General features: G+C 44.4%; 1 protein-coding gene across 1 annotated transcript in view; it reads left to right on the top strand.

Moving 5' to 3' along the window:
• Positions 1–21,456, top strand: part of LOC120990143 (caspase-3-like) — a 43,054-nt gene that overhangs the window by 485 nt on the left and 21,113 nt on the right. Inside the window, exons 2-3 of the mRNA XM_040418724.1 lie at positions 11,955–12,048; positions 19,715–19,845. Of these exons, the coding sequence (XP_040274658.1) occupies positions 11,978–12,048; positions 19,715–19,845 (202 nt within the window). The 5' untranslated portion in view covers positions 11,955–11,977. The remainder of the gene's footprint in view (positions 1–11,954; positions 12,049–19,714; positions 19,846–21,456) is intronic.

Below are 21,456 nucleotides of genomic sequence, written 5' to 3'. Positions count from 1 at the left end.
AGCTACAACTTCCACACAATATTTCTCTCTAGAAGTATTGTTAATGGAAATTGTTGGATTCTGGGGCATTCTGAGGCTTGTAGTTCTCCAGGGTATGTATATGCAGCCCCTTTTTTGAGTGGTTAGCATATATGTTCCTTGCCCCCCCCGTGTCTCGGTATATGTTCCTATGTTCCTTGCCCCTCGTGTCTCGGTATATGTTCCTTGCCCTCCCGTGTCTCGATATATGTTCCTTGCCCTCCCGTGTCTCGATATATGTTCCTTGCCCTCCCGTGTCTCGATATATGTTCCTTGCCCTCCCGTGTCTCGATATATGTTCCTTGCCCTCCCGTGTCTCGATATATGTTCCTTCCCCCCCCCCCCCCGTGTCTCGGTATATGTTCCTTGCCCCCCCCCCCCCGTGTCTCGATATATGTTCCTTGCCCTCCCGTGTCTCGATATATGTTCCTTCCCCCCCCCCCCCCCGTGTCTCGATATATGTTCCTTGCCCTCCCGTGTCTCGATATTTGTTCCTTCCCCCCCCCCCCCCGTGTCTCGGTATATGTTCCTTGCCCCCCCCCCTGTCTCGATATATGTTCCTTGCCCCCCGTGTCTCGATATATGTTCCTTGCCCCCGTGTATCAGTAGTATCCTATACTGTGACAGCTCCAGAGGTGAAGAATGGGGGGATGATAACGTGGCACACATTGGCAGTGGTTATTGTCCTGCCCAGCTATATGTGGAGCACTGTGACCTCAGCCCTGTATGGCGGTTGTTTGTTATTGCTGCAGCCCCTCGGGGGGTTGATTGAGGTAATGGCAGAGGAAACTTGTGTGACAGCCGAGAACACGGGCGAATCTGCAGCTGATGTCCTGGTGCACCTCACATGGGAATGTTGTTTTCGGAGGGCTTCTTCTGTCCCTTTGTGTCTGCGCTGCCTCCAGCCTTACATGGTGGATGATTCATCATGACGAGGTCTGCCGCGCACTTCTCAGGAAAAGCTCTGATCGCTTCCACATTGTACGTCTCCACATTTGCCTTCATGAGGAGGATTCTTCCAAGAGCTTGTCCTGCTGTAGTTTGATCCCGAGTGACCGCAACGGGGTTAAAAAATAAATAAATCCTGATTTCAGATTTAAAGTCCCCGCTGTCTCCTTTCCACATGGTCACAGCAGCCAATCCGTTGCCATGTGGGGATGGACAACACGCCGTCGTTCTATAGAAAGTGGCCAATTTCAGAGGAAAATAAAATATCAATCCACTTAATGTTAAAACGGTTTCTTGACTTTTATTCCTGGTCCCCTCCCGGTATCAGTAGATTTAACATTTCCCCTCTGATGTCCGTATGCCTGAATAGGATATATTAGAGGGATTACCAGGGGAGAACTTTTTTCTAAACCATTTTAGGGGGGTCACCTTGACCAGGACCCTCATTTCTTAGTCCGCACAGAGGGAGTCTGTGAAGAGCATCGCTTTCTCTGGAGGACCCATCATGTTCAGACCATTGATTTAACGTGTAATGCTCCTTTGTCCCTGTAGTGGCACTGCAGGGAAGTTGCTGCTCAGCTCTGCAGATTGATCAGCTCGTGGTTGCTCGATCAAATGATTGTGTAACATGCTGCAGTGTATTAAACGTGCCTTCAGGACACAAACTGCCCGCTGCCATGAGGCGTGACTAGCTCTAGAAGAACTGCATGGAATTCATTTATCACCTATGTATTTAATGGCTTGTTGTATACTGTGGACACGCCTGCCCGTAAATCCTGCAGTACTTCAATGGGCAGTATTGCCTCCAGTTGTGGACTTTGCTTTGAGGCACTTTTATATAAATTGCTGTGTAGCTGTGGCCACTTACTTTCTTTAGTATGGTGTCTTTGGCTATATAGTAATGCAGCGCCTCCTGCTCTGTCCTGCATTCAGCTCCATACAGGTGTCTGTGTGCATAGAGTAGATGAATGTCCTGCTGTTTGTAGGACTTGTTTTTCCGGTGTCCCAGCCTTGATTTCTTTGAAACGGAGGTCACTCTTCATGTATACGTGACCTAGGCTGCTGTAGTGTGAATGCCCTGCCGCTGTGTGTGTACAGCCCTGGTGACGTATTCTTGTCAGGTCAGGTCCCTTGGGCCCGTGCATGCAGGGTGTGGATTGTTTTTTTATACACATTGTGACCAAGCTGACGATGACAGATATCCCATCTCGCTCGTCCAAAGTGTAAACAGTCACAAGCCTTGCAAGTCAGGCTCTTAGTGTGCACTCACACGTGGCACAATTTTCTGCAAAAAAAAAAGTCCACGCCATAAAGACACCTCCGTGTTCGCTTCTGGGGACGAAAAGTGTCAATACCTGGACATTCCACAGCAGGACAGAACGCTAATGCAGGTTTTAGGCTTGAGCAAATCGAGCTTCAGATCATTGATCTGAAGTTGATTGGTTCAAATACTTTGATGTTAATGCTGTTTCCGTACAGCAATAAAATATATTGGCTCCATGGAGTCAAACGTTGTCTGCGCGACTTTGGTAAATGACTTTGGTATGCCTACCTGCATTATAATGATAAAATAGGAATTATAATTTAGAATCAGAAAATAGGAATCCAAATTCGGCTTTGGTCCTGGCGGGTACCTCGGTACCAAAGCTAGCTTCAGATTCCGATTTTTAAATTGTTTTTAAATACACAGATGTGAATACAGTAGGAATTCACTAAAGTCCCGATCGAGATGACGTTTGGCTCCATGGAGCCAATACATTTTAATAAATGTAATAAAAACTATCCTTCTCAATGCAGTTACATCAGAAGAATGAAGGAAGGAATTAGTATGGAAATAGTATAGATGTACCTCTTCTTCACGATTGGGGCTTTTTTCAGTTAAAGCGGTTGTCCCATGAAAAATATTCTACAGTCTTCAAACCAGCCCCTGGATCAGAATACTTTTGTAATTGCATGTAATTAAAAAATTTTGCATAGCCACTGATCTATTCAATAAAATGTATCTGTATAGCGCCACCTGCTGTTTTCTTTTTTTTTTGTTGTTGTTTGTTTTTTGTCCTGCTCACTGAGAAGGCCGCACATGCTCAGTTTCATCCTTCAACTGCCTCCTGAGCTGTGATAGGCAGAGCATGGACACGCCCCCTGACCTGCAGCAGAAAAGACACTCCCCCTGAGCTGTCAGCCTGCTATAAATCTAGCAGAGCAATGAATGAGGAGATCTCTGGATCCATGTGAGGTACAGGGCTGGTTCTAGCTTTGTTAGAAAGAAACTGTTGTGTACTTCATAATGTCTGATTCTAATTAGAGGGGAACTAACTCTCCTTAGGGAGAGAGCACTTTAATCAGTGTGAGGAGACTTAGGCTGAGTTCACACGGGCGAGATTTGCACGCGGGTGCAATGCGGGAGGTGAACGCATTGCACCCGCACTGAATCTGGACCCATTCATTTCTATGGGGCTGTGCACATGAGCTGTGATTTTCACGCATCACTTATGCGTTGCGTGAAAATCGCAGCATGCTCTATATTGTGCGTTTATCACGCAACGCAGACCCCATAGAAGTGAATGGGGCTGTGTGAAAATCGCAAGCATCCGCAATCAAGTGCGGATGCGGTGCGATTTTCACGCATGGTTGCTAAGATGACAGTCTATTCACTGTATTATTTTCCCTTATAACATGGTTAAAAGGGAAAATAATAGCATTCTTTAATACAGAATGCTTAGTTAGTAGGTGGTCAATTGAGGGCTAAAAAATAATTAACTCACCTTCTCCTCTTGATCGCGTAGCTGCCGTTCTCTTCTTACTTCTTTAATCATGAGCTGCCGGCTAAAGGACCTGTGGTGACGTCAGATCACATGGTCCAATCACATGATCCATCACCAAGCAGTAAGGTGTACAATTTGGCTTTGTATTTATTTTTTTAGCTTTTGTGAAAGTCCGTCCATACGTAACTGATAATTTATTGAATAGTAAAATGTAAATGGTCACACTTCAGATGTATTTTCTGTACTATGTACTGAGTATGATTAATAATTAAGATGATGTGCTACAAGAAATGTGACACGTGAATGGCCCCTCAGACTGTCATCGCTCTGTCCCGTCAGCTGTCTACATATTTTGGCTGCTACTGAGCAAGTGTCCCAGCAGCTGCTATCTCTCTATCTCTCCTGCTCTGCCCCTAGTCATGTGCTTTAGGACCAAGCCATTTTAGGCCATCGAAACTACGCAAAAAAATGTCTTTTTTTTTTTCTTTCTGTTTTTGTTTTTTTGTCATAACAGAATTTAGACTTTTTTTTTTTTTTGGAACATAAAGGGACTCTCATGTTTAGACCTGCAGTATAGTACAGTACTATGCATGGGACAGGCAGCAGGACGTCTACAATGTGACACCAGCCTCAGCGGTGATTGGCGCAGTCAGGGGTCATTTCTCTCCTCTTACAGCTGCATTGGGAGTGTGGCTGTGTATTAACCACCTCAGCCCCCAGTGCTTAAACACCCTGAAAGACCAGGCCACTTTTTACACTTCTGACCTACACTACTTTCACCGTTTATTGCTCGGTCATGCAACTTACCACCCAAATAAATTTTACCTCCTTTTCTTCTCACTAATAGAGCTTTCATTTGGTGGTATTTCATTGCTGCTGACATTTTTACTTTTTTTGTTATTAATCGAAATTTAACGATTTTTTTGCAAAAAAATGACTTTTTTCACTTTCAGTTGTAAAATTTTGCAAAAAAAACGAGATCCATATATAAATTTTGCTCTAAATTTATTGTTCTACATGTCTTTGATAAAAAAAAAATGTTTGGGTAAAAAAAAAATGGTTTGGGTAAAAGTTATAGCGTTTACAAACTATGGTACAAAAATGTGAATTTCCGCTTTTTGAAGCAGCTCTGACTTTCTGAGCACCTGTCATGTTTCCTGAGGTTCTACAATGGCCAGACAGTACAAACACTCCACAAATGACCCCATTTCGGAAAGTACACACCCTAAGGTATTCGCTGATGGGCATAGTGAGTTCATAGAACTTTTTATTTTTTGTCACAAGTTAGCGGAAAATGATGATTTTTTTTTTTTTTTTTCTTACAAAGTCTCATATTCCACTAACTTGTGACAAAAAATAAAAAGTTCTATGAACTCACTATGCCCATCAGCGAATACCTTGGGGTCTCTTCTTTCCAAAATGGGGTCACTTGTGGGGTAGTTATACTGCCCTGGCATTCTAGGGGCCCAAATGTGTGGTAAGGAGTTTGAAATCAAATTCTGTAAAAAATGACCAGTGAAATCCGAAAGGTGCTCTTTGGAATATGGGCCCCTTTGCCCACCTAGGCTGCAAAAAAGTGTCACACATCTGGTATCTCCGTATTCAGTAGAAGTTGGGGAATGTGTTTTGGGGTGTCTTTTTACATATACCCATGCTGGGTGAGATAAATATCTTGGTCAAATGCCAACTTTTTATAAAAAAAAATGGGAAAAGTTGTCTTTTGCCAAGATATTTCTCTCACCCAGCATGGGTATATGTAAAATGACACCCCAAAACACATTCCCCAACTTCTACTGAATACGGAGATACCAGATGTGTGACACTTTTTTGCAGCCTAGGTGGGCAAAGGGGCCCATATTCCAAAGAGCACCTTTCGGATTTCACTGGTCATTTTTTACAGAATTTGATTTCAAACTCCTTACCACACATTTGGGCCCCTAGAATGCCAGGGCAGTATAACTACCCCACAAGTGACCCCATTTTGGAAAGAAGAGACCCCAAGGTATTCGCTGATGGGCATGGCGAGTTCATGGAAGTTTTTATTTTTTGTCACAAGTTAGTGGAATATGAGACTTTGTATGAAAAAAAAAAAAAATCATCATTTTCCACTAACTTGTGACAAAAAATAAAAAATTCTAGGAACTTGCCATGCCCCTCACGGAATACCTTGGGGTGTCTTCTTTCCAAAATGGGGTCACTTGTGGGGTAGTTATACTGCCCTGGCATTTTCCAGGGGCCCTAATGTGTGGTAAGTAGGTAAATGACCTGTGAAATCCGAAAGGTGCTCTTTGGAATGTGGGCCCCTTTGCCCACCTAGGCTGCAAAAAAGTGTCACACGTGGTATCTCCGTATTCAGGAGACGTTGGGGAATGTGTTTTGTGGTGTCATTTTACATATACCCATGCTGGGTGAGAGAAATATCTTGGCAAAAGACAACTTTTCCCATTTTTTTTATACAAAGTTGGCATTTGACCAAGATATTTATCTCACCCAGCATGGGTATATGTAAAATGACACCCCAAAACACATTCCCCAACTTCTCCTGAATACGGAGATACCACATGTGTGACACTTTTTTGCAGCCTAGGTGGGCAAAGGTGCCAAATTCCTTTTAGGAGGGCATTTTTAGACATTTGGATACCAGACTTCTTCTCACGCTTTGGGGCCCCTAAAATGCCAGGGCAGTATAAATACCCCACATGTGACCCTATTTTGGAAAGAAGACACCCCAAGGTATTCAATGAAGGGCATGGCGAGTTCATAGAAAAAAAAAAATTTTGGCACAAGTTAGCGGAAATTGATTTTTTTGATTTTTTTTTTTTTTCTCACAAAGTCTCCCTTTCCGCTAACTTGGGACAAAAATTTCAATCTTTCATGGACTCAATATGCCCCTCAGCGAATACCTTGGGGTGTCTTCTTTCCAAAATGGTGTTATATGTGGGGTGTTTGTACTGCCCTGGCATTTGAGGGTCTCCGCAATCATTACATGTATGCCCAGCATTAGGAGTTTCTGCTATTCTCCTTAGGCTACATTCACACGTCCGTATTTTTCTACATCCCGATTTTCGGTCCGTTTTTTGCGGATCCGTTGTTCCTGAAAATGTTTCCGTATGTCATCCGTTTTTTGCGGATCCGCAAAAAACGGAAACATGTGAAAACTCAAATCCGACAGTATATTCTAACACAGAGGCGTTCCCATGGTGATGGGGACGCTTCTAGTTAGAATATACTGAGAACGGTGTCCATGACTGCTGCCTGGCAGCACCCGATCTCTTACAGGGGGCTGTGATCCGCACAATCAGGTGCTGCCAGGCAGGAGGGGGCAGACCCCCCTCCCTCCCCAGTATTAAATGTGCCCAGTGCGGCCTCACCTCTCCCCCCCCCCCCCCCCCCCCATCATCGGTGGCCAGTGCGGATTCCCAGTATTAATAAATGTGCCCAGTGCGGTCCCCCCCCCCCCCCCATCATTGGTGGCAGTGCGGATTCCCAGTATTAATAAATGTGCCCAGTGCGGTCTCACCTCTCCCCCCCCCCCCCCCCCCCCCCCCCATCATTGGTGGCAGCGGAGAGTACCGATCGGAGTCCCAGTTTAAATCGCTGGGGCCCCGATCGGTTACCATGGCAGCAAAGACGCTATTGCAGTCTTGGCTGCCATGGTTACTTAGCAATAAATACAAGCATTATACTTACCTGCGACTGCGAGCTGCGATGTCTGACCGGCCGGGAGCTCCTCCTACTTGTAAGTGAAAGGTCTGTGCGGCGCATTGCTTTTAGCACAGACCTGTCACTTACCAGTAGGAGGAGCTCCCGGCCGGACACACATCGCAGCTCGCAGTCGCAGGTAAGTATAATGCTTGTATTTATTGCTAAGTAACCATGGCAGCCAAGACTGCAATAGCGTCTTGGCTGCCATGGTAACCGATCGGAGCCCCAGCGATTTAAACTGGGACTCCGATCGGTACTCTCCGCTGCCACCAATGATGGGGGGGGGGGGGGGGGGGGGGAGGTGAGTCCGCACTGGGCACATTTATTAATACTGGGAATCCGCACTGCCACCGATGATGGGGGGGGGGGGGAGGTGAGACCGCACTGGGCACATTTATTAATACTGGGAATCCGCACTGGCCACCAATGATTGGGGGGGGGGGGGGGGAGAGGTGAGACCGCACTGGGCAAATTTAATACTGGAGAGGGAGGGGGGGTCTGCCCCCTGCTGCCTGGCAGCCCCTGATCTCTTATAGGGGGCTATGATATGCACAATTAACCCCTCAGGCGCAGCACCTGAGGGGTTAATTGTGCAGATCACAGCCCCCTGTAAGAGATCGGGTGCTGCCAGGCAGCAGGGGGCAGTCATGTACACCGTTCTCAGTATATTCTAACTAGAAGCGTCCCCATCACCATGGGAACGCCTCTGTGTTAGAATATACTGTCGGATCTGAGTTTTTCACGAAGTGAAAAATCAGATCTGTAGAAAACTTACTGGGAATCCGCACTGCCGCACTGGCCACCAATGAATATAGAGGGAGGGGGGCACATTTAATACTGGGGAGGAAGCCTAATTTCCAGGAACGGAATCCGCATAAAACGGATGACATACGTAATGACATACGAATGTCTTCCGTTTTTTGCGGATCCATTGACTTTGTATTGGTCCAGGATCCGATTTTTCAGGACAAGAATAGGACATGTTTTATATTTAAACGGACATGCGGAACGGAACAACGGAAACGGACAGCACACATTGTGCTGTCCGATTTTTTTCCAGGACCCATTGAAAATGAATGGGTCCAGATCTGGTCCTGATCTGTTCCTGAAAAAACGGAACAGATCAGGAAAGAAAAAACGGACGTGTGAATGGACCCTTATATTGAGCATACGGGTAATGAGATTTTTTTTTTCCGTTCAGCCTCTGGGCTGAAAGAAAAAATGAACGGCACAGATTTCTTCATTCGCATCGATCAATGTGGATGAAAAAATCTCTGCCAAAAAAAGGAAAAGGAGGGGAAAGGCGTCTGCGTTTTTTTTATCGCCGCAGTGCGTGTAAAGTGAATGTGCAGTGATCAAAAAATAATAATTTTTTGTCACTGCGGTGGGGCGGGCGTGGGTGAACGCACGTGTGGGCGACCGATCAGGCCTGATCGGGCAAACACTGCGTTTTGGGTGGAGGGCGAGCTAAGGTGACACTAATACAATTATAGATCTGACCGTGATCAGTTTTGATCACTTACAGATACTATAAAAGTACAAATGCTGATTAGCGATACGCTAATCAGCGAATAAAAGTGACTGCGGTGCGGTGGGCTGGGCGCTAACTGATGCTAACTACCTAACCAAGGGGCCTAAACTATCCCTAAAACCTAACAGCCAATACCAGTGAAAAAAAAAAAGTGACAGTTTACACTGATCACTTTTTTTCCTTTCACTAGTGATTGACAGGGGCGATCAAAGGGTTAATTGGGGTGCAGGGGGGTGATCTGGGGCTAAGGTGTAGTGTTTGGTGTACTCACAGTTCAGTCTGCTCCTCTGCTGGATCCAACCGACGAAAAGGACCAGCAGAGGAGCAGAGAAGCCATATCACAGATCATATTTACTAATATGATCTGTTATATGGCTTGTGATTGGATTTTTTGAAAATCGCCAGCCTGCCAGCCAATGATCGTTGCTGGCAGGCTGGTGACGAAATTGTTCTTTAACTTTTGCCGGCCCGCGATGCGCATGCGCGGGCCGGCAATGCCCGAAATCTCGCGTCTCGCGAGATGACGCACGGATGCGTCCAGGAGGAATGAATCAACCACCTTCCGGACGCATCCGTGCGTTAGGCGGTCGGGAGGTGGTTAAAGCCGAAGATGATCGTGTGGACACAGTAGCATGATCACATTTACATTACAATTAGTCATGGTGTGGGAAGGGGTTAAGCGCCATTCATACATGCATACCACAGGACTTTAAGGAATTATGCTGATTATAGACTTTTATGGTATTTCCTTAAGATATGATCTAAATGTCTGGGATATGCACCGATCTCTAGATTGGGCCCCTGTGGCTATGACATGTCTGATTTAGCCTTCATAGTGACATCACTTGACTGTGGTAGCCAGTCGCTGCAGGCCATATTAAAGTGGTTTTCCTGGACTTATATTAATGATCTGTCATCAATATCTGATCGTTGGGGGTCTGACACCCGGCACCTCTGCCGATCAGCTGTTTGAGAAGGCAGCTGCGCTCCAGGAGTATCAACTGGCCTGGGCACAGCTAAGTTCCATTCAAGTGAACAGAGCTTAGCCCCGCCCAGGCCAGTGATACTAGTCGTGATGTCACTGGGCCGGCGGTAAACGGTGAGAAGGTCATGGCGCTGCTGGAGCGCCGCTGCCTTCTCAAACAGCTGATCGTCGGGGGTCCCGGGTGTCGGACCCCTGCAGATCAGATGCTGATGATCTATCCAGAGGATAGATCAAAAATATGTGACGAGAAAGCAATCTCAGAATGGCCTGGATAAGTAAAAGCGTTTTAAAGTTATCACCACATAAAGTGACACATGACAGATTTGCTAAAATGTCTTGGTCCTTAAAGGGGTTATTCCATCTTTTGAAGTCTGCCTAATTGTGTAGTTTTTGACACCAGTATCAACTTACCCATTAGAAGTTATTAGAGATTCGTCCTCCCTTCTTATGTATTTGACCTTCTTTTGTAGCCTTCTTTTACGCAGCCCGACCTGACTCGGGCTTGCGCATTTTCGCGCCTGCGCGGTGGATTCCTTTAGTTCGTCCTGTGTTTTTTTTTTTTTTTTGCAGAGAACTCTCTGCGCCTGCGCGCTTGTTAGTTCTCCTGCACTTGTAGCTGCTGCAGCTGAGCGAATGATTTCCTGCGCGCACGCCAAACAAGGAGGCAGAGTCAGTAAACGCCCCCTGACTGAGCAGTTTCTCGAACATGAGAGAGCAGCCACGGCATGGAAATGAGAAGGTGGGATAACCCCTTTAAGGTAAAATATATGGCAGGGTCCTGAAGGGGTTAACAAAAAATGGGATGTAAACAATGGGTAATTTCCTGATGACACATTCGGAAAAGCCCTAGAACTGCAGCTGTCCTGACGTTTTCTCTGTATATGTTCAGTATTTTGATGGCTTATTTCACAGTATATATTTTATGTCCATCTATATTTTTGATCATGGACAGATATAGTTTTTCTACATTTTATGTTGGGCATCTGAATATATCGATGCATTTGAACAATGCCTTAACAGCAGTTCTGTGCTAACAGCTGAGGTGCAGTGGGAGGCACATAGGCCCTGATTTATCATAACTTCACTCCAGAATTCTGGCATCAAAAAGTCGCAAAATAGGGCTTTTGCGACTTTTTGCATTTTTACACCACTCACTCCAGTTTTGTAATGTGGATGGAAAAGTGGGTGTGATCAGCTATGTTAAGGAGTTTCACTCCAGATTTATCATTGCGACTTTTAAAAAAAGTCGCAATCTTACTCCAGGAGGAGGGTGGAGTAGGAAAACTAAAGTAGCTTTTCTAGACAGAAGTGTTAGGTTTAAGGACCAGCCAAATTTATCAAGCAACCTGTGACTTTTGATAAATGTGGCACAAAGTATTACAACACAGACTCCAAATATTCCACTCCTGATAAATTTCCCCCCACAATCCTCGGAGGAGAAGTGAGTAAATATAATACAATGAGATCACTCCCCCTGGAGGCAGGCGAGGACTTGTTAGGCACATTACCTCACAAAGATGAAGTCATCGTTGAGTGCAGGCTCTGCTGTGTGACCTGGAGTCAATAATTCATGGTTGCATGCTCATTTTCTTCTGTGCTTTAGGAAAGGAAGCTTTTATTATTTACAGAGGCAGTGCCTGAATGTGTGAACAGTCTCGATTCACTTCTGTGCCTCCGGTCACAGTTTCCCCAATCACTACAGCGTAACTTACAGCAGAATAGAAGACGCTGCAGCAGTGTGTAGAATAAGCCTTACAGCACATACTATCATGTAGATTGTAAGCCCTCACGGGCAGGGCCCTCTCTCCTTCTGTACCAGTTCGTAACTCGTCTTGTTTATGATTATTGCAATTGTCTGTATTATGTATGTATACCTCTTCTCATTTGTACAGCGCTATGGAATGACTGGTGCTTTAATAATAATACTGAACAGAGCCATACCAGAAGCATAGGAACATATTACAGACTAGTGTCTAAAACAGTCATATGATTGCTTTTATAGGCTTAAAAGAAAGAAGAGGCAGAATGGCAGACACCCAGAATGGCGCCCACACAGATGACCATACTGACGCCGGACCCTATATATCTAGCAAGAGGTAAGTGTTGTGTGATATGTTCATTATATCCTAATACCTTTGTTTAATTAGAATTATTTGAACCTTTATCTATATGTCTATTTAATACATGCCACCTAAGGCCTCATAGCATTAAAACCACTGATATGTAACATTTATAACATCAATCTATTTATAGTAGTTCTTGCCAAGGGAAGGGAAATTATTAGGCAGAAAGTGAACAGTCTGTTCTTTAAAGGGGTTCTCTGGGAATTAAGAAAATGAAAATACTTACCATATTTTTCGCCCATAAGACGCATCTAGGTTCTTAAGGAGGAAAATAAGAAAAAAAAAAATTTGAACCAAAAGGTGTGCTTTTGGTGGGTTTTTAACCGCTTCCCGACCGCCTAAGGCACGGATGCGTCCTGGCGGCAGTCGATTCATTCCTCCTGGACGCATCCGTGCGATCTCACGTGACGCGAGATTTCGGTCTGAGCCGGCCCGCGCATGCGCATTGCGGGCCGGCAAAAGTTAAAGAACAATTTCATGACCAGCCTGCCAGCCAATGATCGTTGCTGGCAGGCTGGCGATTTAAAAAAAACCGAATCAGAAGCCATATAACACCTTATATTTATAAATATAAGGTGTTAAATGGCTTCTGTGCTCCTCTGCTGGTCCTTTTCGTCGGTTGGTCCCAGCAGAGGAGCACACATCACAGTGAGTAGCCGCCAAACACTACACTTAGCCCCAGATCACCCCCCATCACCCCAATTAACCCCTTGATCGCCCCTGTCAATCACCTAGTGAAAGGGAAAAAAGTGATCAGTGTAAACTGTCACATTTTTTTTTTCACTGGTATTGACTGATAGTTTTAGGATAGTTTTAGGCCCCTTCGTTAGGTAGTTAGCGATCTTTTAGCGCCCAGCCCACCGCACCGCAGTCACTGATTCGCTGATTAGCGTATCGATAATCAGTTTTTGTACTTTTATAGTATCTGTAAGTGATCAGAACTGAGCACAGTCAGATCTATAATAGTATTAGTGTCACCTTAGTTCGCCCTCCACCCAAAACGCAGTGTTTGCCCGATTAGGCCTGATCGGTCGCCCACACGTGCGTTCACCCACACCCGCCCTGCTGCAGTGACAACATTTATTATTTATCACTGCACAATCACTTTACAAGCGCTGCGGCGATAAAAAAATCAGTTTTGATATTTTTTTATCAATCGCAGCGGCCTCCGGTACTTTGCTAGCCTCCCATTTGTAAGACAGGCTTGCTTTTTTTTCTTGGGTAGTCTCAGGGAATACCCCTAAATTTTGTAATCCAAATGTCAAACGGGGTATTCTTCTGAAGAGGCCTACAGGCTTCTGACCCAGTCGGATGAGGAATGGGAACCCTCATCTGACGAATCCAGCAGGTCAGAATATGAACCTGTAGAAAGCAGTGGCTGTCTGACCCAAAGTTCGGACGAGGAGGTTGAGGTCCCTGATAGCACCAGGCGTACCAGGCCCCGTGTTGCTAGACCACAGGTTGCGCAGGATCCGCTTCAAGGGCAGCAGAGTGGGGCTGGCGCTGTCGGATTACATGGTGAGGCATACACCAGCAGTGCAGCCCATCCTGGACCTAGTACCAGCACTGCCGTACAACATGGTGAAGTGGCGAGCACCAGAAGGACAGTTGAAGCTGGTACGGTGGCACGTGCAATAGTTACCCCGTCGCAGCCACCGCACAGACAGGCCCGTAGAGCCCCTAGAGTCCCTGAGGTGCTGGCAAACCCTGATTGGCAGTCCCCAACTTCAGCCGCACCTGTAGTTCCCCCTTTCACAGCCCAGTCTGGAGTTCGGGTTGAGACAGCTCAGATCGGATCGGCACTGGGATTTTTTGAGCTGTTCTTGACTGCGGAGCTCTTGGACTTAGTCGTGGCAGAAACAAATCGGTATGCCACTCAATTTATAGCCGCCAACCCGGGAAGCTTTTACGCCCAGTCTTTCCGGTGGAAACCAGTCCAAGTTTCCGAAATTAAAATGTTTCTGGGCCTTCTCCTCAACATGGGTCTAACCAAAAAGCATGAATTGCGGTCATATTGGTCCATGAACCCAATTCATCACATGCCCATATTCTCTGCTGCTATGTCCAGGACACGATTTGAGACCATCCTGCGTTTCCTGCACTTTAGCGACGACAACACCACCTCCCGTCCCAGAGGCCACCCAGCTTTTGACCGGCTCCACAAAATTCGGCCCCTCATAGACCACTTCAACAACAAATTTGCAGATTTGTATACCCCTGAGCAAAACATCTGCGTAGACGAGTCCCTTATACATTTTACCGGGCACCTTGGCTTCAAACAATACATCCCAAGCTAGCGTGCCCGGTATGGGGTCAAATTGTATAAGCTCTGTGAAAGGGCCACAGGCTATACCCACAAATTTCGGATCTATGAGGGTAAAGATCAGACCCTGGAGCCAGTCGGTTGCCCTGACTACCCGGGGAGCAGTGGGAAGACAGTCTGGGACTTGGTGTCACCCTTATTTGGCAAGGGGTACCATCTTTATGTGGACAATTTTTACACAAGTGTGCCCCTCTTCAGGCATTTGTTCCTAGAACAGATTGGCTGCTGTGGCACCGCGCGACCTAGTCGCCGGGGCTTCCCCCAACGGCTCGTTACCACCCGTCTTGCAAGGTGGGGAGAGGGCTGCCTTGTGTAACGAAGAACTGCTCGCGGTGAAATGGAGAGACAAGCGTGACGTTTACATGCTCTCCTCCATTCACGCAGACACGACAATACAAATAGAACGGGCAACCAGTGTCATTGAAAAGCCCATCTCAGTCCACGACTATAATGCGCTCATGGGAGGGGTGGACTTCAATGATCAGATGTTGGCTCCTTATTTAGTTTCCCGACGCACCAGACGCTGGTATAAGAAGGTGTCTGTATATTTGATTCAATTGGCTGCATATAATAGTTTTGTTCTCTACAGTAAGGCTGGGAGAACAGGATCCTTCCTCAAATTTCAGGAAGAGATCATCGAGAACCTCCTGTATCCAGGAGGTTCCATGGGCCCCATCCACCAGTGTAGTGAGCCGTCTACACGAGCGACATTTCCCCAATGTCGTTGCTGGTACCTCAATCCAACCGTCACCCCGAAAAAGATGTCGTGTCTGTAGCAGGAGTGGAATAAGGCGTGACACCCGCTATTTCTGTCCTGACTGCCCTGACCACCCTGCCCTATGCTTAGGGGAGTGTTTCCGGAAGTACCACACACAGGTACACTTAGCATAGGGATTGCATCTCACAGGACAGGCACACAGGGCTATTAGGGCCCTTTCACTCACAGCTGCTGCAAACCTCTCCTTTCACCTGGGACAAAGTGCATAATGTACTTCGCCACATCTTTGGGCGATTTACGCTTTGCACATTGTCCCATGGGGAAGGAGAGGTTTGTCCTATAAAGGTAATAAAAAATCACCGGTAAGCAAAAAAGTTAACGTTCTGTTCAAAAAGTTAAATAAAGTTTATATGTTCCGTTCAAATGTTATTATAAAGTTAATAAATTTATTGCGTTGCGGCCTGGTTTTTTTTTTTTTTTTTTTTTTTTTTTACCTTCCAGGTGGACCAACCGATCGACTAGCTGCAGCACTGATGTGCATTCTGACAGAAGCATTGCGCTGCTGTCAGATTACACAAAAGTCGGTGTATGCAGCGCTGCAAGACGAGATTTCTCCTCTGCAGTAAAAGATACGTTTGCTGAGGCTTATGAGCTGAGGGGGAGGCGGTGTTCATATACTTTGGCAAACACTTTGTATATAAAAAAAAATAAAAAATCCCAGCAATGATTTATTCATTCACATCGATTGATGTGAATGCAGAAATCGGGTTTGCCAGGGCATACGAGCTAAGTGGGTTTGGATGTTGGGTGGAGCTCCTATGTCATGGCAGATGCCTTTCCCCTCCTTTTTTTTTTTTTTTTGGCAGAGATTTTTTCATCCACATTGATCGATGCGAATGAAGAAATCTGTGCCGTTCATTTTTTCTTCCAGCCCAGAGGCTGAACGGAAAAAAAAAAATCTCATTACCCGTATGCTCAATATAAGGAGAATAGCAGAAACTCCTAATGCTGGTCATACATGTAATGATTGTGGAGACCCTCAAATGCCAGGGCAGTACAAACACCCCACAAATGACCCCATTTTGGAAAGAAGACACCCCAAGGTATTCGCTGAGGGGCATATTGAGTCCATGAAAGATTGACATTTTTGTCCCAAGTTAGCGGAAAGGGAGACTTTGTGAGAAAAAAAACCAAAAAAAATTAATTTCCGCTAACTTGTGCCCAAATTTTTTTTCTATGAACTCGCCATGCCCCTCATTGAATACCTTGGGGTGTCTTCTTTCCAAAATGGGGTCACATGTGGGATATTTATACTGCCCTGGCATTTTAGGGGCCCTAAAGCGTGAGAAGAAGTCTGGGATCCAAATGTCTAAAAATGCCCTCCTAAAAGGAATTTGGACCCCTTGGCGCATCTAGGCTGCAAAAAAGTGTCACACATGTGGTATCGCCGTACTCAGGAGAAATTGGGGAATGTGTTTTGGGGTGTCATTTTACATATACCCATGCTGGGTGAGATAAATATCTTGGTCAAATGCCAACTTTGTATAAAAAAATGGGAAAAGTTGTCTTTTGCCGAGATATTTCTCTCACCCTGCATGGGTATATGTAAAAAGACACCACAAAACACATTGCCCTACTTCTCCTGAGTACGGCGATACCAGATGTGTGACACTTTTTTTTGCAGCCTAGGTGGGCAAATGGGCCCACATTCCAAAGAGCACCTTTCGGATTTCACAGGGCATTTTTTACACATTTTGATTTCAAACTACTTCTCGCACATTAGGGCCCCTAAAATGCCAGGGCAGTATAACTACCCCACAAGTGACCCCATTTTGGAAAGAAGACACCCCAAGGTATTCCGTGAGGGGCATGGCGAGTTCCTAGAATTATTTTTTTTTTTGGCACAAGTTAGTGGAAAATGATGTTTTTCTTTTTTTTTGTTTTTTTTTCTTACAAAGTCTCATATTCCACTAACTTGTGACAAAAAATAAAAACTTCCATGAACTCACTATGCCCATCACAAAATACCTTGGGACGTCTTCTTTCCAAAATGGGGTCACTTGTGGGGTAGTTATACTGCCCTGGCATTTTAGGGGCCCTAATGTGTGAGAAGTAGCTTGAAATCAAAATGTGTAAAAAAAAAAAAAAAAAAAATGCCCTGTGAAATCCGAAAGGTGCTCTTTGGAATGTGGGCCCATTTGCCCACCTAGGCTGCAAAAAAGTGTCACACATCTGGTATAGCCGTACTCAGAAGAAGTAGGGCAATGTGTTTTTTTGTTGTTTTTTTTTGTTTGTTTTTTTACATATACCCATGCTGGGTGAGAGAAATATCTTGGCAAAAGACAACTTTTCCCATTTATTTTTTTTTAATACAAAGTTGGCATTTGACTGAGATATTTCTCTCACCCAGCATGGGTATATGTAAAATGACACCCCAAAACACATTGCCCAACTTCTCCTGAGTACGGCGATACCAGATGTGAGACATAGGCAGTGCTGGGCTCCTTCACAGGCGGGCGTGGCTGGGCACAAGTAAGGTTAGTGCAGCCCCTTGGACACATTCAACACTCATTTGCATATCTATAAAATCCTTTTTTAAAGAAATTAAAACCACACAGCCCTATAGGACACATATATTGCAGACATGCTAGCGGCGATCTAGCCGTGCATGTCCGTATCTCTCTAGCCCCAAACCTGATGACAGAATCCCTTTAACTAATGGTGGTGTGTGCATGACACTACTATGGGGGCATCTGTGGATGGCTATGTTATGGGGGCATCTGTGGATGGCATGACACTGCTATGGGGGCATCTTCTACTACACCGGGCCCCGCTCACTGTAGTATAATCATATTTAACTTGTAGGTATTGTTAAACTATTCAAATCATCTGAAATCCAGCGCTTGTAGTACTTACTACTAACTTCGTAGCAGCCAGGAGGCCGGGTGGGTGCTGGCAGTGTGACTCACTACATCACGCACCTGCGCCGCCTGCTTCATTCATAAAGTGGGCAGAGCAGGCGCATGGCGTAGTGAGTTACGCTGCCGCCCGCCCGGCCTCCTGACTGCTACGAAGTTAGTAGTAAGTACTACAAGCGCTGGATTTCAGATGATTTGAATAGTTTAACAATACTTACAGTTTAGATATGATTATACTACTGTGAGCGGGGCCCGGTGTAGTAGAATACAGTGACTGCACCGGGCCCCGCTGCTATTACAGAACCAGATGCCGGCCCCCAGCCCCTCCTCCCTCTCAGCCGATACATCCGATGGCCGCAGCATTTGTTGCCCCATAAGACGCACTGCTATTTTTTCCCCACTTTTGGGGGGGGGGGAGGGCGTCTTATAGGGCGAAAAATACGGTAAATATTACTTTATTATAAATATATTCTAAAAATACCTGTCATTAGTTATAATGGCTTGCTTTGTCTAGGTAGTAATCCTCAGGGATAATAAAATAGCCGCCGTCCTATTAGTACACACAAAACCTGTCCTAATCACACAGGAGGACATGTTCCTTCACAACACTGAGCTAAAGAGCTGCCTCATCCTCCTTTCCTACTTGTCAGGGATTATGATCCTTAAATACAGCTGATAAGATCTTCAGCTGAATCTCTGTAGGAATGGAGTTCATGAGGAGACACGAAGTACAGAGAGGAGGTTGAGGATGTGCTCAATGAGCAGCAGCACTTGTATGCCGTCTCCATTACCACAGCCCCCCATTACAACAGTCTGTCCTGTTCGCCCTCTCTGTATTTCATGTCTTCTAAAAGTTGAAGTCTCCTGGTGTTTTATACTAAAATAAAAGTTTCAAGTGTAGAAAAAAAAAAAAAGCCCCTTTCTCCTCATCAAGCTTTTTGCTACCCCATCAGGTTAATGCCATAAAAAAATTAAAAATTGTGACAGAACAGCCATTTGCCTCCAAAAGTCATAAAATCAAGCGATAAAAAAGTTGTATGTATCCCCAAATGTTAAAAATTAAAATGTCACCTCATCCTGCAAAAAAAGAGCCCTTTCAAGAAAGCGGCAAAGGAAGCAGAAAATCACCACTTGCACAAAATGTTTTGCTCAAGTGGTATTGAAAGAGTTGCAAACACACAGTTCGCGAATTTATTTATTTTTTTCATGCCAGAAAACTGGCGCGCATAATATGGTAAAATTAGGCTGTATATTATTTTAATGGTATGCCAAATCTCAGCCATTTCAGTTGCATAAAAACAGTTGATGTTTTTTCTGATGTAATTTTAGTGACTTATTTTAAAAAATGAATGAAGCTTACGATAGCCTTATGTTTTATATTCGGAATCCTGAAAGGAGTTCCCCCACTTGGAAGTACCCTATGTTAGTCAGAGCGAATGGCTGCAGGGAAGAGTGATTTTGTCTTCCATAGATGTGCATGTGCTGATCTGAGAGTGAGAAGTGGTTCAGCTTTACTTAAGCTCCATCTTTCCTCATCTTGGCTAAGCACAGGGGAAATAACCGCACTGAAGAATTTCTTTTATTCATGTGTGCCTAAATATAAGTGATATAATATTATTACTATTATTATTATTATTATATAGTTATACTTTTATTTATTGCTGTCTTACCCTTTTCCAGTGTAAACCTAAAAGGTGGTGCAGTAATAGAGCAAGCATCAAAATTTTCTCATCGATTCACATATAAGATGGACTATCCAGAAATGGGATTGTGTGTCATTATCAACAACAAGAACTTTCATCCGTCCACAAGTAAGCAAGATCAGTGCTTTATAGTAGATCATTACATTAAGTGTATAAGCAAAAATTATATTAATGTACTACTTGTAGATGGTACAGAAAAACTGCAGTGGTGTCCCTGCTGTCCCAGCGGCAAATATAGCAGGAAACATTGCAAAACCACCTTCAACATCCATTACGTCACTATTCTCTGATCCATATTCATTTGTGTATTCTTCTTTTTCCTGACAAAAAAAAAATGGTTCAAACGATATTCACCCGCGAGATGGACATAAACATCTCAAAAGAGTTCAATCAAGAACCTGATTATTTTGTGCAATCAGTAAAACAGGGCACAAGCGTCTATGCAAAAATATAAATGGTTTATTATACAATAGTTTAAAATACAATCAAAAATTAATCAATGTAAATTTCAATAATATACAATGATATGCAGTACCCAGAATTCACCACTATATGGTGCCAACAAAACACTACTCAACCAACACAAGAATATTATGCAATACGGCTTTAAAATTGTGAGAGATATACAATCAATGGATTATGCGAAAAACTCAATCAAGAAATGAGCGGGTATCTGGCTAAGTATATCAAGCCAATTAATTTAGATCAATACTACATAAAACAAAAATATATACATTACCCAAGGGTCCAGTGATGTGCAGAGTTTTGGGGCAGTTAGCTCTCAAAAGTTTTTCCCGATAATCCAAATGTTTCTCCAGAGATCTCTTTCTCTCTCTTTTTCTCTCTCTCTTTCTCTCTCTCTCTCTCTTTCTCTCTTTCCTTTTAGGTATCTGGTTTCTTAACCCAAAACTTATCAGATGAACACACCCTCCTAGTTTGGAACTTTCCAATCATTGTTGGATGGGCGTGTGCATTGATAAGGAGCGTGATGTCATAATACTACCCAGAATGCACTTTTGCTACTGATGTAGTGTTAACTGCTCATATCTAGGTGGCACTGTTGTATAAGCATCATACCATTAAGGGTTAACTCATACATGCCTGATATTTTCAATACTACACACCTCTGACATCTGGAGGCCTTGTCTTAGAGCCGAGGGACAAACTTTGATACATGAATGTATACTTTGAGGAACATCTAGACAATTCTCACACTGTGGAATTCATGTTCAGATAAGAAATACAATGAGGCCTCTAAATCTGCAGGTGCCGTGTATCTTCTAACTGTCTAAATGTATAATATATTGTTACAATAACACTAGCTTTTTGAACGGCACAGTAATCTTCCCATGGACTTACTTCGGCCTACATGAAAATTCATACAAAACAGTGAATATAAATCAACATTGCTCTTAAAGGCAATGAATACCCATTATAACTAAAAATAAGTAGATATAACTGTTTACACTTATGAAAAGGCACAACAAAATGAGCAAGTTCTTCGCATCGGACTCGCAGCGTGAGTATGCGGCAGCTCCCGTCCTGACCTCCCAGCACTGAGGGGGTCACATAGCATCATAAATCAATATAATGCTATGTAAATCTGTACAGTTCTGGAATATATTGTATAACACTGATATAATGTCAATGTTATCGAATACATTCCAGAATTGTAAGGGTTACATAGCATCATAAAGCAATATAATGCTATGTGACCCC

This window comes from Bufo bufo, chromosome 2, assembly GCF_905171765.1.
Source record: "Bufo bufo chromosome 2, aBufBuf1.1, whole genome shotgun sequence".
Lineage (NCBI taxonomy): Eukaryota > Metazoa > Chordata > Amphibia > Anura > Bufonidae > Bufo > Bufo bufo.
This window is presented reverse-complemented; position numbering and strand designations above follow the sequence as displayed.